At 36.0% G+C, this 16,400-nt stretch overlaps 1 protein-coding gene across 5 annotated transcripts; it reads right to left on the reverse strand.

Moving 5' to 3' along the window:
• Nucleotides 1-130: 130 nt before the first annotated feature.
• LOC141898822 (calcium-activated potassium channel subunit alpha-1a-like) lies at nucleotides 131-16,088 on the reverse strand. Of its 5 annotated transcripts, none has more exons than XM_074784942.1 (28): nucleotides 15,921-16,088; nucleotides 14,797-15,111; nucleotides 13,622-13,692; nucleotides 12,433-12,535; nucleotides 12,229-12,340; nucleotides 11,975-12,126; nucleotides 11,582-11,752; nucleotides 11,370-11,470; nucleotides 11,168-11,281; nucleotides 10,972-11,077; nucleotides 10,683-10,835; nucleotides 10,285-10,461; nucleotides 9,773-9,912; nucleotides 9,517-9,687; nucleotides 9,025-9,110; nucleotides 8,689-8,809; nucleotides 7,870-8,007; nucleotides 7,517-7,570; nucleotides 6,678-6,795; nucleotides 6,234-6,458; nucleotides 5,792-5,818; nucleotides 3,832-3,882; nucleotides 2,578-2,746; nucleotides 2,429-2,491; nucleotides 2,131-2,258; nucleotides 1,762-1,950; nucleotides 1,474-1,632; nucleotides 131-1,371 (listed from the first exon to the last, which is right to left on the reverse strand). In XM_074784942.1, exons 2-28 carry the CDS (start codon nucleotides 15,082-15,084, stop codon nucleotides 1,297-1,299), a joined length of 3,462 nt encoding a protein of 1,153 aa, XP_074641043.1. In that variant the 5' UTR covers nucleotides 15,085-15,111; nucleotides 15,921-16,088; the 3' UTR covers nucleotides 131-1,296. The 5 variants fall into 5 exon arrangements, with proteins under 5 accessions (XP_074641043.1, XP_074641059.1, XP_074641076.1 ...); XM_074784958.1 differs by lacking the exon at nucleotides 7,870-8,007 and adding an exon at nucleotides 8,400-8,432; XM_074784975.1 differs by lacking the exons at nucleotides 7,517-7,570; nucleotides 7,870-8,007 and adding an exon at nucleotides 8,400-8,432.
• Nucleotides 16,089-16,400: the final 312 nt, after the last annotated feature.

Consider the following 16,400-nt stretch of genomic DNA (forward strand, 5'->3'; position numbering starts at 1 on the left):
ACATATTGGTTATGATATTCCTTCCCTGACACGAGTCGTGGCTATGATTTGCATGTATAGGAAAAGTAAATCAAGCAATTCGTGATTGAAGATTTGCCGTCGATGCAATACAAGAAAAGCAAAACGTGACTTTCTTTTTCGATAAAAATGATTTAATGATTAGCACAATATTGTATTTACATTATATTTTCATTTCAAAAAGCATCAATCAGAAATGTATGGTACGGTATGGGATTTTTCGTTGAATGAAGGATTGGTGCATTTTTGAGATTACGAAACAATTAAGGAGTAACCTAATTTTCAGACTTAATGTCACTCAAATATGAGACATGCTATGTATATATCATTGCAGTTCCTCACGTTCTCTCGAGTTTTTCAGTAAAAATTAAATAACTACAAGCCATAAACTAATGGAAAATGGAAATAAAAGTGCAGATGATGTAAAACATGAAAAAAACTGGCATTAAAATCAATTAACATACCATTCATAGATTGTGGCTTTTAGAAAAAAACAATATTAAAACAGAGTATATACATTGCCATAGATGATGAGAAATTCTCCGAAACTTCTATAGAATAAGAAACAATAGAAAATGAATTAATTTGTCTTTACATAATAAGTTTCGTTAAAATAATCAGAATAATTACTTAAAGGCCGGATGACAGTAGATTAAAAGACAACAGTTCAATTACGTAAAAATAAGATTTTCTATATGTACAAAGATAAATCAGTAGTACTATACAATAATCTAAGTTATCTTTATCGATCATGGACTGGAAATTTAAGACCCTACACGGAAATGATAGAGCTCCAATTGGTTCATTTTGTCATGTGACCCATCAAATCGACCAATGAAGACACCTGAGTTGGCTTGATTTGGCCACAGCTCCTGATATTGGAATATTCCGATAACCACAGTATTATCAAGTAATCTAAAACCGATTCAGATCTAAAAAATCATTCTGCTGACAGCGGAGGGGATGTTTAAACGCATATTATCCTTCCATCTGATCAGCGTTTGTAAATACATTTAAAATGATTGAGAGATAGTTTATGTTCGGAATCCCGGACGATAGTCACTACGAATGACAATTAAAACCATTTCAGATAAAATCGTCTAACGCTAGACTTCCAACAACTTCGATAAAACAACTCACGATATCCCGGCGGCTGGGTGCCTAGAATTCATGCTGTTCGCTGCTAATAACATAGAATTCTGATTCGGATTTTTCTGGTGAATAAATTATCTTTCGTTGTTTACCCTCGAAAAACCTGAGGTAAATCACTAATCAAATCTATGTCACGGTATCCATTCCTACACGACTGAATTTCGGTTTTTTCGGTGGATACATCGGTTTTATGCAGAAAACCTACAAAATCAAGAACAATCCAAACAATGATTTGAGTTCGACTCAAGTTCATGGGCAAATTCGTATCGAATGAGAATCATTAGTTTCTGCTCTTTACTATACCTTATCGGTAGGTAGCACTTTGAACAGTTTCTCAGGATTAGTGATAACGTAGCGTCTGTTATTTGTTGAATTTGGATCCAACAGTCGGAAAAGGCCCATCGTTATCACGCCTTTTCGATTCAGAGCGTAGTTGAACAAATCGCCAAATGTAGCTCCTTGCTGAAAAAGCGTTGAATGGATCAGGCACGATATAATAGAAAGGTTACCATTTAGAAGCGTCAGCTTATATGAGTGATAGCTTCATTCGAATAGACATAAATCTGTCTTTTTTCATATGGGTAACCTTACATTGAAGTCAGAAAATATGGAATCTTTCAGATCTAAAAGGACGTTTCTGCAGCCGGTGGTTTTTGGCTTGGCGCCCTTTTCTCCACCGTACAGACCACATCCTTCCGCGAATATCTGCTCGATCTGAGTGGTAACACCTCCCGTTATGAAGGCACGGATGAACGCCAAAGCGCCGTCGCTGTGGTATGACTACAAAACATCGACAAACCCATTAGAATACAGACAAGACCTCTCGGTATATTTTCAACCTCTTACGATACACGAAGTGATACAGAATATTCCGTTCTATAGTGTATATAATAACGCAATCTAAGCAATTCGTAGCACTTCTTCTGATAAGAATCCTCACGCTTGCCTTTTTACACGTACCGTGCTCATGAGCGAATCAAGAAGGGATAGCGTGAATACACGACCACATGCGTACGGTTGAGACATGAATATCTCGACATTCTCGGTATCATCATCCTGATCCAGGTACTGGACGTTACTATCTACATCTAAAATAGAAAAATACGTATGCTATCTAAATCATTTGAAATGCTCAGGACCTCAAAGTACGATCTAAATACGCTGCGCAATCACTGAGACCATTTCCACATTGATTGCACAGATAACGTCGGATTAGCTCTAACATTATTTGAGGAAATAACATCGATCTTGGACTTACTTAATTCCGTAATCGTTGGTACAAGTTCGCCAGGCCTTTCGCTGTTGTCATCTTCGTGAATCGCTATAGAATAGAAATGAAAAATACTATATTCTATCTTTTCTAAAACGGTGTATAGAGGTAACCAAATAATCAAAGTATTTTCTTACTTTGGACATCCTTCGGAGTAGTTTTAATGTTCAGCGTACATAGAATCGCTTCCTTGTCGGAAAGGTGTTGATCTTCACCTTGTTTCTGATTACTTCCCGCTAATATCACACACATACCACATTGGAAAATATTAGCTGCTCTTAAATACGCCCTACTCAAAGGACTTCCCTGTAAGAAAACCAAGCCCGAACCGTCCGTAAAATAGTCAATGATAAACCTTTCATTATTCCAAAATCAAATGTTTATTTAATGGAGAAAACGTATAGTTTCAGTTTAGAACATATTCGAGAAAAAAGACTACTTTAGGAAATAAAAACTCAACAAGGGCATGCTTCACCGGATCAAAAGTTTGTGTACAAAATTGACTGACGTTAAGAACGGATATTCCTGATATGTTCAGGAATGCTCATGAAATATTCAAAATACGAATAATGCACACTGTGTGATAAGGTGCGGTTATTGGCATTTAAAGTCAGGGTAATGTCAGAAATGTCGAAACCGATATAACCGGGAAACGAATCTGACAAAGATGAAAGTAATTCGGCTAAAACGATCTTCGTTTCAATTGTCACAATTAATTCAAATATCTCAAATCTCAATTCAAATATTCATTAAGAATGGTCGCATTTTGAAATGCATTGTACACAGGGAGTAAAGAAGAAAAAATGGGAAATCTTTGTATCTTGAAATATATAGGGATGGAGTGCTTACTTACATAAGTGGGTACTGTGAGGGTAGAGTTGGCGTGCATATTCTAATTACTGATTTGGTGCATTATATACAAATCATATGTAGGTATATATACATCATAATGATTTTTTGAGTCACACGTGCATGTTCAATTCAATTATATATTTATATATCGAGGATGTGTGTGATGGGAGGAAGTGGTTCTCAATGCGATGTGATGCTCAGCCCGAGGTTCATCGATGGTTTTTTCAATTCACCGTTTCAATTTTTTTCAAGTACTAGTACTTACTGAGAGGGTGATAAATTAGTATTTTACAAATAGGTCGAAATCAGTGTTTTAAATGAGATGACCAAATCGAATTGATGAAGATTTGCCGAGAATGTGGGTTCACTATCTCATTTGAAAGAATTTGATGGAGCACTGATGGGTCAGAGGCTTATTTCTACATCTCAGATGAACCAATCGCATGTTTGAAATGTGTCACCGCGTGTCGGGGTAACATCGCACCGATTGCAGGCTCTGGCACGTGAGAGTACGATTTAACATCGAAGGGATTGATTACCTTAAATCCACCGTGTGTGTTTAATTGATGATTAGCGACACCTATTGTCTCCTGTTAGAACGACATATAACAAAAATACGACGTTAAGCTAATCATGCATAGAATATCCACCACCTTTTTTCTGGGTAATTTGGTTAGAAGAAAACATTCAGCCTATGCGAAACAAACAAGGGTCCAGCTTTGTAGACAGGGGTATTCTAAAACCTGTCTACGAAACCACCCTGTCAAAATATCGAATGGGTTGAATTATTTTCAGGTTACCGTGTTGCCAAAATAGCAAATCATTTGTTAGAAATTCTTAAGATTAACAGCTAATAAAAAGTTATGGTAACTTCCTGTTTTTTAAGTTGTTAACGACGTAAGACTTGAATGAATTTCAGTATATATTGTGCACATTATCATTAATCTGGTATTTACATTTTTTCAAGCAGTGAATATATATTCGATCTAATAGTGACAATTTCGCATGATAAATAAGATTTATTGAGGTGGTTATCTGTCACAGGAAAAGCTCGATTACCAGGGCCCCAGCGCGGCGAGGTAGCGGAAAGCGATATGATATCTACTATACCAGCACAAGCGAAGCGGAGATGTCTTATCAGTAATTTAGGGCGTAGCCAGCATCTAGAAATGCGTAATCATTAGGTCCAGCAAAACGAAGCAGTCAAACAAAGACATTTCGTAAGCACAGTACAATTAGGTGGTACATGTATAAACACGTAGATAAAGAAGTTTATTCTTTAATATTTTTTTAAGAAAACTCGTAGTAAGGTTAAAACATCAAGTCAAGTTGTACCCGAGAGAGATTTCGCAAAATCTTAGACAATTTTGATATATCGTTAAGCAGGGACACGTGTAGAATGATTCCAAGAATATTACAAAGGCTGTTGTATATGTTACCTGATTATTTGGATAAACAGCACAAATGACTGTGCTAGATTTTGCATCCAACGGCGCTGTCGTCTGTAATGCATCGTTTTGTTATCGGATTATATATCAATGAATATACATATCGCACACGTTATTTCCGATATAAGATGACTGGTCTTAGATCAATACATCTTTTGTTCTGTTCAAATATTGAATTGTTTTTTAAATCTGTATCTTTCTCGGTTCAACTTAATGACGCGCCGCAATCTGTGTCATCGTCACTGATGAATTCATTATCAAGATGTTTCCAGTAAATCTGTACCCAGAAATATGAATATGAACAGTGCAGCGGAGACTCGATAACCAAAACCTTTGATTTTTTCCGGGGATAACAAGTGTGCAACGTGCCCGAGGCAACGGGTAAGGAGGGTAGGGTTTGGGCTGGGTATCTTCAAAGAAGGAAGAATGGAACATGCCAATGCAAGCAACAAAATGCGAATCATACTAAAATTCACGCACGAATTTCCAGCTATATACAAGCAATGTTAATTTCGTTACTTATATCGTTAGTTTGTAAATGATATTTCTTTATATGAACTATTATTCACTTGGAAAATATTAATAGTTTAGTCGGCAAATTGTGAATGAAAATAAGTTTAGTCCGTAAAAACAATTCGGTAGAATGTTACTGACTGAAAGAGCTCAACACCAAAACCCGTAAATATCAATCAACGTATTGAAAAATGAAATAGAAGAGCTGCACCGAAGCCACAAAATCTCGATTTACAAACATAAGATTTTATCAATGAAATCAACAAATGAAGTGTTTCTTATGATTGTTGCAAATATTCTCAGAATGTGGTTCCAGGTAAACAACCCGATTAAACGATTGATGAGGCCGCGTTTTTAAAGCTCTTCGGATTATTTAACACTATGTTGATTATGGAGGTGTTAGAAAGATATTTCTCTAACCTCCGCCGTAGTATGTAACGTAATTATTGGTAATTATAGATTATTGATCATAAAAACAAGAAACTACAAGAGGAAATACTCTGTAGTAGTAATGATACTGGTCCATGCTAAGCTTTACCTGCATGGTGGCTTTTCCTGTTCCAGTCTAACAATAACAATCAAACAAAATCCATTCACGTGTAAATTCACAAAAATGATAACATTTGTTCATTAAAAATTGCGCAACATCAATTCATAGTTCCATGTGAGTAAGATTCGACTCAATGGTTGAATGAAAAGAATGTGAACTATCTTGACTCCCGAGTCAAATGTAACTCACAACTGTCAGACTGCGAGTTGGAGTTGACCTGTGCTGAAAAGTAATGCTATCCATTTTTTCAGTGGTAGCAGCAATTTTCAAATTATCTAGCTTTAAATTCGAGCCACCACGATGCATCCATAAAAACACCCATTAATTCGTAATATCTTAAATGATGTATTTACAAAATATAATCGTCCAGAAATATTCTCATAGAAAAAATACACGTACTACAGAAAGTATCTAGTAAATTTGAACTTACAGACAGAATGTAGATGTCTGGAAAATTCATTATGTTCGTCCATTCTCTGGCCATATATTCGAGATTAGCGATGATGACCACTGGTTGTATTTCGTTTGTAGGTATTGTAGCCGATCTGAGTGGTAAAATAAAACTACACAGACCAATTAGAGGCGACGACTCGTCCGTAAACAAGCACAACACAACGTGATTTTTGAAATTTTTCGCTTGGCTCTCGGCATAAGTCTGAAAATATATGCGTGAATGGTGAAACACGATGAAAATATAGGGAAAATCAAAAGAACAGTTTGATTTTTTTTTGGATTTTCAATCATTCAAAAGTCTACCTTAAAACTTTTTAAAAGAACATCGAGTGAATAATGTCAATTTAGTGTTCATGCTTATATAAGGCATAAATCAATCAGTATAAGAGGAAATTAAAGCGGATACGTTGATTACACGTACTAGAACAACGGACATCATATCTTGATCGGGACACCAATGGAAAAGTCCGGTTGAGTCGTACTGGGATAAATTCGCTGATGCTTCAGAATCAATCGTTTCAACCGGACTCGGCAGGTTACTGCAAGAGAATGGTGGTGAATATTGAAACACGTTAGAAATACTCGGGTAATACTTCTTGATCAAATTATGCAGAATAGTGTAACAACTAGGGATAGAATAAACTGAATATGAATTTTTAATCGACATATGATGAGAACTTCTATCGTTGGATGAATGTTGCAAGAAAGAGCATTTGGTAAGGGGCACTTGCGGTCTCTGATAGAGTTAGTCAACTGCTACCCTTCTGTTCATACTACAAAAATAATTCAACCAACACTATAACAAACGACGGCCGCATGAATTAGAAATGAAGCAACTAGCTAAACATCACTCGCACAAAAAAAAATCAAAAACAATTTGAATTCTATGAAATGTGCGATATGAAGTTCCACTGTTAATGACAAACATTTTTGAAATGCACGCATACTATTTACCTGGAGCCCAATAGCGAGACTGTAATGGTAAGTAAAAGTTTCGTTGAAGCCCGTGATATTTGGAATTTTGAGGAAATCACGTAATAGAATGATAATGTTATCTGGAGACAAAGCTTTATGCCAATTTTGAAGCAATGAATCTGAAAATTTCATTTTCCTTTCTGGTTCGTAAGCATGATACTATCAATATGAAAATCAATATCTTCATCTTCAGTTTAGACACATAAAGCTAATTCTCCTCTCTTTATAATGATGAGGTGGACTTGCAAAAACTCACAATTTGACGATTTCGCAATACATACTTACTCATAATAACCACTCTCAGACGAGTTAGAATTCAGTTCATCAAGTTTGGGACGACTGAAAATTTCATCACATCCATTTCAATGAGGTTGTAATCACAGGTTTGCGTAAAATAATATGATTAATGGCTTCAATTTGAATTTTACGATTTTGATATCATATTTGTATAGTCGAGTTTGAATCCAACACCCAGTAATCAAAAAGCAATGATTATGAATGATTATCAAAGCAGTTATAGTCGTAACATTTAAGGGATAATCAAGCAAGAAAGCTACAGCCATGCCTACAAAGGAGTTTCGTGATGTTTTTTTTTTAATTAAGGAAATAAGCGAAGGTGGTGGTATAGGAGTACTCACGAGGTGAAAAAGCGGAATTCTCCTGCCAAGGGTAACAAATTTTTTGCTCGTGCAGTAAATTTTTCTGCAGGGGTAGGGTAGATTTTCACTGGGAAGTGAGGTGATGCCGAGGCTTTCTTTTCTCCGTCGTCGCTGAAACTTGCATAGATTGCGTTATGATAAGCTGAGGTTAGAGTATAATACAATAATCGTATCAAGCAAGCTGCAGGTTGAGTTTCAATTCGAATGAATGAATCGGTTAAGATAAACTAAAGATAGATAGAGTAGTATAGAGGGGTAGACATCAAAGGAAAATGAATAGACAATTTTTAGGACTGAGCTCCAAATTGTAGAAAATCCCGAACACCGAATCGGGAATGACATAGGCCCCTTATTGATTTCAGATCGAGTTTAATATGTCACCTATAAATTTGAATCATTTTGAAGCTCTGCCACCATGCCGAGGTAAGGGTATAACGTTGATACGAGGCGACAGTTCGTCTTAGGTTTACCGACATACTGAGAGTTTGGTATTAAAGAAAAACACGTACCCTTGAATATTACGTGAATAGAGACGAGGCGGACTGAATGTGCGAATATACAAAATACATCTTTAGAAAACAACTACAAGCTTAGCAAAATTATTTACATTATTTAGAGGCGTACGGATGTGTAAGATACGATAGTCAAGATTAAAATGGTGAATTCTGTTTAAAATGCATGCGTTCAGTTATCATCGCAAACGATTACTCTTTCGAAATGGGCGAGTTAGTTGAGCAAACGACCGACACAAATTTTCTGAAAATGGAAGGAATTGTGTAAGTTAGAATGAAAACTTACCTCAGCTCATCGTGAACTACTATACTTTTAGTGATGACTCCAGTGTCTTCATCTCGTGCTTTATAATGCTCCTCTCCAAGGATATACATATCGTGTTGGTGACGGTTGCCACCTTTCGAACCTTCAGATAAACGATAAACCAACGATAAATGTTAATAACATACATGATTCCCCGGAAAAAGGCTGCCTTCATAAAAGCCTCTATATGACACTATGAATCAAGGCAAGTCATTGAGGAACTTTAACAAGTAACCATAATTCCGGGAAGGGTCAATATCCAGAGTAAGACTATTCTTTAATTGATTCGATTGTTATTAACTAAACTTTCGAAATTACCCATGTGAATTCCCTTGCATCTACATGGTCCTATATCGGTGTGATGACGTACATTCTTATGACAAGATGAACAGTAAAACAAAACCCTGAAAAAAAGCCCGATAGAACATCATAAAACAATGGACATTACATATAATAATGATATAAATTTGGAGTATACGTAGACTCTTAATCGAAAGTCCAAGGTTGGAGTTAGTATATTTAGTGGAATTCAACGCACACGAATTTCAGAATAGCTACGTATAAGTCAATCTGATTATAATCATGATTTATATATTCCATACAGCCCGAATAGAATGTCTCAGACCCTGGAGGTGAAATTACTGGAATTACTAGTTCCCACGAATAAATTATCCGTTTGATCGGAATAATGAATACCAGTCTATGTAATCATAAAAATTATACATTAAGCCAACACTTAGCTTTAGTAAAAATCGAGCAAGAAAGGGAGCTCAGTACGACCATAGGCGTAGAAACTAGTTTATGCGTTACCTGTGAACTTGAGACTCGTCTTGAGCAACGAAGTAGCCCTGTGTGGTATCTAATATTATATTCGTCTCTTCATCTGTAGGGTTGATGAGGACAGTCTTGGATGCTCTTGATTTAGATTTACAGAGTACATCAATCGCGATTAAAATCAGATCCAACTTGTTATAACAAATCCTGTAGATGAAAGTAGTATTTTATGAGTTTGACTCATGATCATAAGCCATGATAATAGGCCATCTATCAGTTTGTGGTGACTTACTCAGCAGCTTCATGGAAAGTCATTCCTTGAAAGGACTTAGAAAAATACGACGTATATATTTCAAAAGCAGCACTACGACTGTAGTTATCTTGCCAGCGATGGTGGTGTTTATGTTTGGACCTACAGCCACTGGGGCAAAGCTGAAATTTAGAAAAAGGTGATGCCGTTTAGATTATACTCAGACAATTGTAAGATAATAAGTAAATGGAAAAAAATTCTAAAAGTGATTTATAAATAAACGATTGCATGCCGAGTGCCAGGGTGATTCACCGGGTATCAAAACATTTTGCATGTACAATAAACGATACACAATAATGTAAATATGATTACAAAGGTATATCGCGATAAAACCAGTTCTGATGAAAAGAAAAAAAAAATGAAATGAAGCATGATGTGTAGTGACAGGCTAGGCCTAAATTTGAAAGTCGTAAACAATATCATTCAATATCTTTCATTTAGCAAATGATTAGTTGTACTGTCTTTGTAGTGACGGGTGGTTTATAAATCATTACCAATCTACTTCCGGAACTGGTGTCGGTATATGAAGTCAATGTGTATAGATTCGCCAGCAGAGTTGAGAATCCAGGAGCCAGACAGTTCTGGGCCATGAAGCCCAATTTCAGTTCAGATAAACATACGGCCATATCGCCATCCTGTGGTCGCCATCCCGGGATCGTCAGTAAATAACCCTACTCGCCAAAAACATTGTAAACAAAACATTTTTCTGTTAATCATATAGAATCAAAAGTATACATTTATCACAGGTACCAAAACGCTATTACATACTACTTCCTCAGTGATAAATATTTTACTTATCTATAATGGATCTACAACTTCGATGTATGTGATTAACTTGATTCAAACTAATTGAATGTGTAACGATACTAACAATATTAGAACATGTGCAAACCTTGTTTTGATATTGAAGAATCTGGACCAGAACGCGTACATCGGACTCGAAATCTTTGATTGCGATGACTTTCATAATGGCGGACGCATCTTCGGCATCTGGGTCGTTAGTGTATTTGTCACTCATTACGATACAAGCATCGGCATCAGACATCTATATAGATAATTCATCATGTGACGTAAAACTGAATTTTGAAGGAATGTGGTTTTGTGTTTGTGGTGTTGTAATTTTGGAAAAATTAGTCTATATCATAGGCTAACGTTTTAGAAAGAAAATTGGTGAAATGAACCTTTGCGCGTTCCAAGTCATTGACATTCATGACAGTGCCTTGTAAGAACACCATATTCAATTTATATCTTTTCATCACAGCTTCCAATTCTATATGTGGCGTAAAACTAGAAAGAAGAAAAAGAAAAGCGTCACTGTTATGAGTCCCAATGATAATACATTTTCTTCCATTCATTTACGGATCGGAAAACCATTACCCAGCGAGAACGACAATTTTCAGATGTTTGTCGACAACTCGGTCTTGATGTAACAAATCTTTCATGAATGTTTTCAGAGTTTGCACGCTAATGTGACCGCAAACCACGATATGCCTGGATAAAACGGTGTAGGATTTCATGAAAATAAAAACTTATCATGAAACACATAATAGAAATTGTGAATGTTTTTATTAACACTAACCTTTCGCCGAAGTTTTTGTTGAAACGAGCTCTCTTGTAGAACATTTCGGCTCCTCCGGTTATGTTGGAAGCTAATTCAGGGATAAAACTGGCAAACATACCCTAAAAACCGATCAAACCGAACAAATGAAATGCGTATACACGAATCTATCGAACCACCAAAAATAATCTTCGACGAATTCAATGAGTTATGTGAGAAATATTCATAATTACCAGAGCTGATATGATGAAAAGGATGCTGAATAGACGCCCTAGATAGGTATTACTGGAGTAATCACCATAACCGACCGTCGACATAGTAACCAACAGAAAGTAGACACATTCGAAAAAACTCCAGTCTTGAGAATGGGTCTCAGCCGCCCAGAAATCACCTCGATTCTCAATCTATAATATTTAGAGCAATGACACTATAGATAATTTTCAGAAAGTATCAACGAAATAATTGATTATCTATAGATATCACGATCATGATTTGTGATGTAATGGGGGTATTTTGTAAAAGCAGCCATCCTTATAAGCAGCCTTAAACAGCAGCAACACGTGTTCTTGGCGACAATTTACATCTCTCAATAAAGAAAATACAACTATTTCAAGTAAAACACTTACCAAGTGAATGATACCTGAACCTACTAACCAGACACTGAGGAACACGCTAAGCAGCTCAGCGATGCGGATACTCCTCTTAGTTCGGATAAGATTGATTGCTTGTAGACATTCGGCTATGTTTATCAACCCGAAAGCCCTGACAAAACGAAGCCCTATCGATAGAGATAGAATGAAAACATTTAGGCTGAGTGGCCAACTAAAGATTTTATGAATCAAAACGATGGTCCGGTATTCGTTTAGGGTACATAATATACCTGTCCAGTCTCGACCAAGTACGAACCCCACAATCATCGGTGGGATGGTAAAATGATCCATTATGGACATCGTCGTCAGCCATGACACAGCTTTCCTGCGACTTGCAATGAACTGTGTAACATGAAATCAAATTTAGTTTATTTCTTTTCTTTTTTTTTTGTGGCATTAATTCGTATCTTCTGAGATAAGTGTCATCAACATACCCGAATTATGAAATGTACAAGGAAGTAAAGATTAAATGCGACGTCTGTACAAATCCATGGATCTTTGAACCATTTGATGCAGCGTTCTAAGTCTGCATACTCGCTAAAAGTATAACAAATACGTATCTATGATATCACATTTATCAGAAACATCAAGAAAATGATTCACAATAAAGAAAGTGGAAATCATCAAACGGTTTTACGATTTTTATTGTTACTAATAAATAACAGTTCTTTTGTTTCGGAATTCCTTTACTTTTTCAAGTTCTCTGAATAACCAACTCGATAATTCTGAATAAATATCAGGTATGTTTAAGTTTACCTAACTCGGGAGATATATTTGAAGACACACAATGTAATTGAATAGAGAACCCCGATTTTGTACAAGCACGCTTCATTTTAATGTAATATTCAATGTCAAGTCGAAGGTATGTGATACACATTACTTCAAACCAAATATTGACCCGGGAATTTGAGTTTCCTACGAGGATACTTAGATTTACAATAGACGTGAAGCACACGAGATTAGTGTTCAGAAAAAAAGTCAAGATTTTAGGCGAGGCAAAGTGTGGCGCGGACAAGAATTGAATATCGGGTAAACGAGATAAAATGCGCAGTATTTTATGTCTGACGAGTAAATAAAACTTTGCACTTTCTTAATATAATAGAACAATGAAGGCATAGCATGATATTTTTCTATTATTTGTATATCTTTGTGCTGCGACAAATTGGCATATTAGATTAATCAATGGCATAAGAATCAAGTGATTGGACGCCATTCTTTCAGATAGATGAATTTGTTGCCATCCGGAAGAGCCATTGAGCTTGAAAAGTGACTTCAATGGAATCCAATTAAGTTATATATTGCCATTTGGTTGTATTCCCAGGATGAATGGTGTCATAAGAGTTGATATGAAAATCATTCATTCTCTACATGAGTTTCCTCTGGTCTTAGTAAGATAAAAAAGTCTTTCTACGGAAAATTCACCAACACTATCCGATTCCCTTTCACGAATAAACTTATCCTGATATTTCATGACATTTTCTCGTTTGGATGTACAAATATTTAATATATTTATTTCTATTTACGTCATCATTCATGACGTCTGATTCGTGTAAAAGGAATGCACGAGTCAACAATGTATTTTCACCAAGCACTTGATATCGAAACTCTTAAAAACAAACTTACCCTTCTGCTAACGTTGTCGCCCTAATATAGATTACAAATGATCCCACGCTGCTTAGGACATGGATCACGGTCTGAAATGATAGGGATAATAAATGCAATTTGCTTATAGGAACAATTCGTCACACATTTTGTTTTCTTCGCAATTATCCTTCTATAATCATGGGATGTATGAAGATATTTTGTAAATTCAACATAATTTCTTATATCTAATGGTTGTAACGCACGACTTGGCTTTGAGTTCGATATATTGCTTGGGACGCATTATTATTATGAGAAAAGTTCTACGAATGAAAATAAAATTCCAGGGTAAGTGTCTCGGCCATTGTTTCCGTTGAACTTCTTAACTGCAATTTTGAGAACCTTGTTGACAGTTTAATGGTAATATTTCATGAAAGCCTTACACTTAACAAATATGCAAATGAATTAAGCCACACGCCTGAAAATATTTGCACGGTCATCAATCACGGGAAATCACCTCACGAAACAAAAATTTTGAAAGTAACATATAAAGTGATTTGATTACTTATCATCAATTATTGAAAGGGTATGCGAGTTCGTGTATATATTCGGCGATGTTTGACGATGATCGCTTTCGGTGTTAAATGATATGCCAAAATATGTCGGGTTCTAATCTTTAGGTCAGGTTCGCCCCTAAATGATTGGCTTATGTTTGGTTTATATTAAGGTGTTTTTTAATCAGTCATACCTTACAGTAGGATTCCTTCCTGTCAATGATTTTTAGTAAATTGTTTTTCATGACATAAGTAAATAGCGTTAGTCAATACTTCGGGGCAGCGAAGATTTTTTCAATCAGTGTCGTTATGTTAAAACTGTTTGAACTATATTCATGTTTAATAGTGCGACTAAGCCAAGGGTCTCCGCAATTGTGGATACCAGATTTTTGGGGCCGGTTGCTCAAAAGTTGGTTAAAGATAACCGGCGGAAAATACCAGAAAATACAATGAACTTTTAATCGTCACTATGTCGACCCGCTGGTTAACTCTAACCAACATTTAAGCAACCGGCCCCAGAGGTGGCTAACAAACATCGATCTAGAAAATCGCATGCGTTTTCTTTTGGTATGGCATATGCAGTAAATCACTAAATAATCCGACTTTTCAAATTGCATTTAGTTTTATCAACTTCTAGTCCTTATTTTATGGACAAACACTTACCATAGACTTTCCTAGAAAATTCTGACAGGCGACAAGTTCCTCACACACTCGTATTACTCTCAAATATCCCTTCGTACATGTATTTATGTCATCACTGTCTCCTTTCTTGCGCTGGCATGCGGATTTACGAAACAGATAGTATAGACATTCACTGAGTAACAGAACGAACAGTCCACCAAATAGAGATATAGCAGCCGATGCAAGGAAATAGTACCATTTTTCATCTTTACATACATCTGGGTATGGATTACGAGGGGTAGTTGTCGGAGGTGACACAGAGGAGTTCATGTTCGTTCAAAACTAAAATTCCGACCTCTGAAATTCCAAAAGTAGCTTGTTATTTAAGTGTTGCAAATGACTTCTACTCTTATTGTGGAGTAAATCTGTCTCTATCTAAGTCTATCGTCATTTCTTATATATTCGAATAAATTGTTTATTCATAAGAAACTCCATAAATTCAAGAAACCGATTTCATTAGATATCAACTTACCATAAAGTTGTTCTGTTTATTCATTATCTAGAGAGTTAGGCTCGCAGAATTGAGAGAAACTCACGTAAAGGATCAGTTGAAATGACAAGCATGCGACATTCCAGGCCCGCAAATTGCACTAATCTGAATATGACTAATAAAGTTTCCCTTTCTCAATAGCGTATTGGTTGCTATAGCAGGGAGCCAAACTTCATCATCGACTCTGTTTTCGAGTATCAATGGGCGACGTGAACAAAACATAATCACAAATTGTAAACGATTGGGACTTTGAATGTCATAATAAGATCTTATGATGAGTCCTATTGAGATTTTACTTTCAAGAATGATACTCGTGATTATATACTAAGATGAACAGACAACTTAAATGCGACCCATTGGCGTTGGACACATTCATTATCAGTTAATTTGTCCCGTATTCTTTTGATCCCACCACATATGATGATATCAATGGTTTAAACTAAATGAGGCATCGGACTAATGATATTTTCATCACTCTTGAATTAAAAAGCCTGTAAGTATCATCCGGTACAAGATACGGAATTCCTCGTCTATCTATATAGGGCGATTTTTTTCTTTAGAATAGAATGATCGTTGATCGTATCCCAATTAAATCATATCTATCTAGCATACATACCTTATGTTCGATACAGATGACGCATATATCTTTCCCGCTGCCGACTATCAGTTGTGAGTTGACGGTGTTCTTGTTACTTATTATATGTGCAATGAATAGCGAGAAAGTCGCAGTATATATAGGAAATACTTTTACTACTAAAGAACCACACCGTCAGTAACCTAAATAACGAGTACTTTAAAAACAGCTATAACCCTTCTAACGTTGTCTTCGCGTGTCGCACAGTGCGAGGTATTTCGCATCTATGAAGTAGTATATGGTAATACCTCCGGCGTTTAAGTCAGTAAATCTGTACAAATGTGTTTATTAGTGCGATAAGAGGTTTGGTCACACAAGGCATCGATTTTCGGCTAAGCCTATATCAGTTCAAACCTTTGGAACAATTTGTAAAAGCTCTTCAACTTTATCACAGTGTGTATCTATTACTCGAAGTCTTAGGTATATACCATAACGTACTATACAAGGTGATCAAAAGTAGAA

Source organism: Tubulanus polymorphus, chromosome 1 (assembly GCF_964204645.1).
Source record: "Tubulanus polymorphus chromosome 1, tnTubPoly1.2, whole genome shotgun sequence".
In the NCBI taxonomy this organism is placed as follows: Eukaryota; Metazoa; Nemertea; class Palaeonemertea; order Tubulaniformes; family Tubulanidae; genus Tubulanus; species Tubulanus polymorphus.

Excerpts from the sequence above, each read along its gene's own strand:
- LOC141898822 (XM_074784942.1), bottom strand. The coding sequence starts at position 15,084 with ATGAACTCCTCTGTGTCACCTCCGACAACTACCCCTCGTAATCCATAC. Across the intron at positions 11,753-11,974 it reads GTTCAGGTATCATTCACTTG|ATTGAGAATCGAGGTGATTT; the intron begins GTAAGTGTTTTA and ends TAAATATTATAG. Across the intron at positions 3,883-5,791 it reads CAGGAAAAGCCACCATGCAG|GAGACAATAGGTGTCGCTAA; the intron begins GTAAAGCTTAGC and ends TCGTTCTAACAG.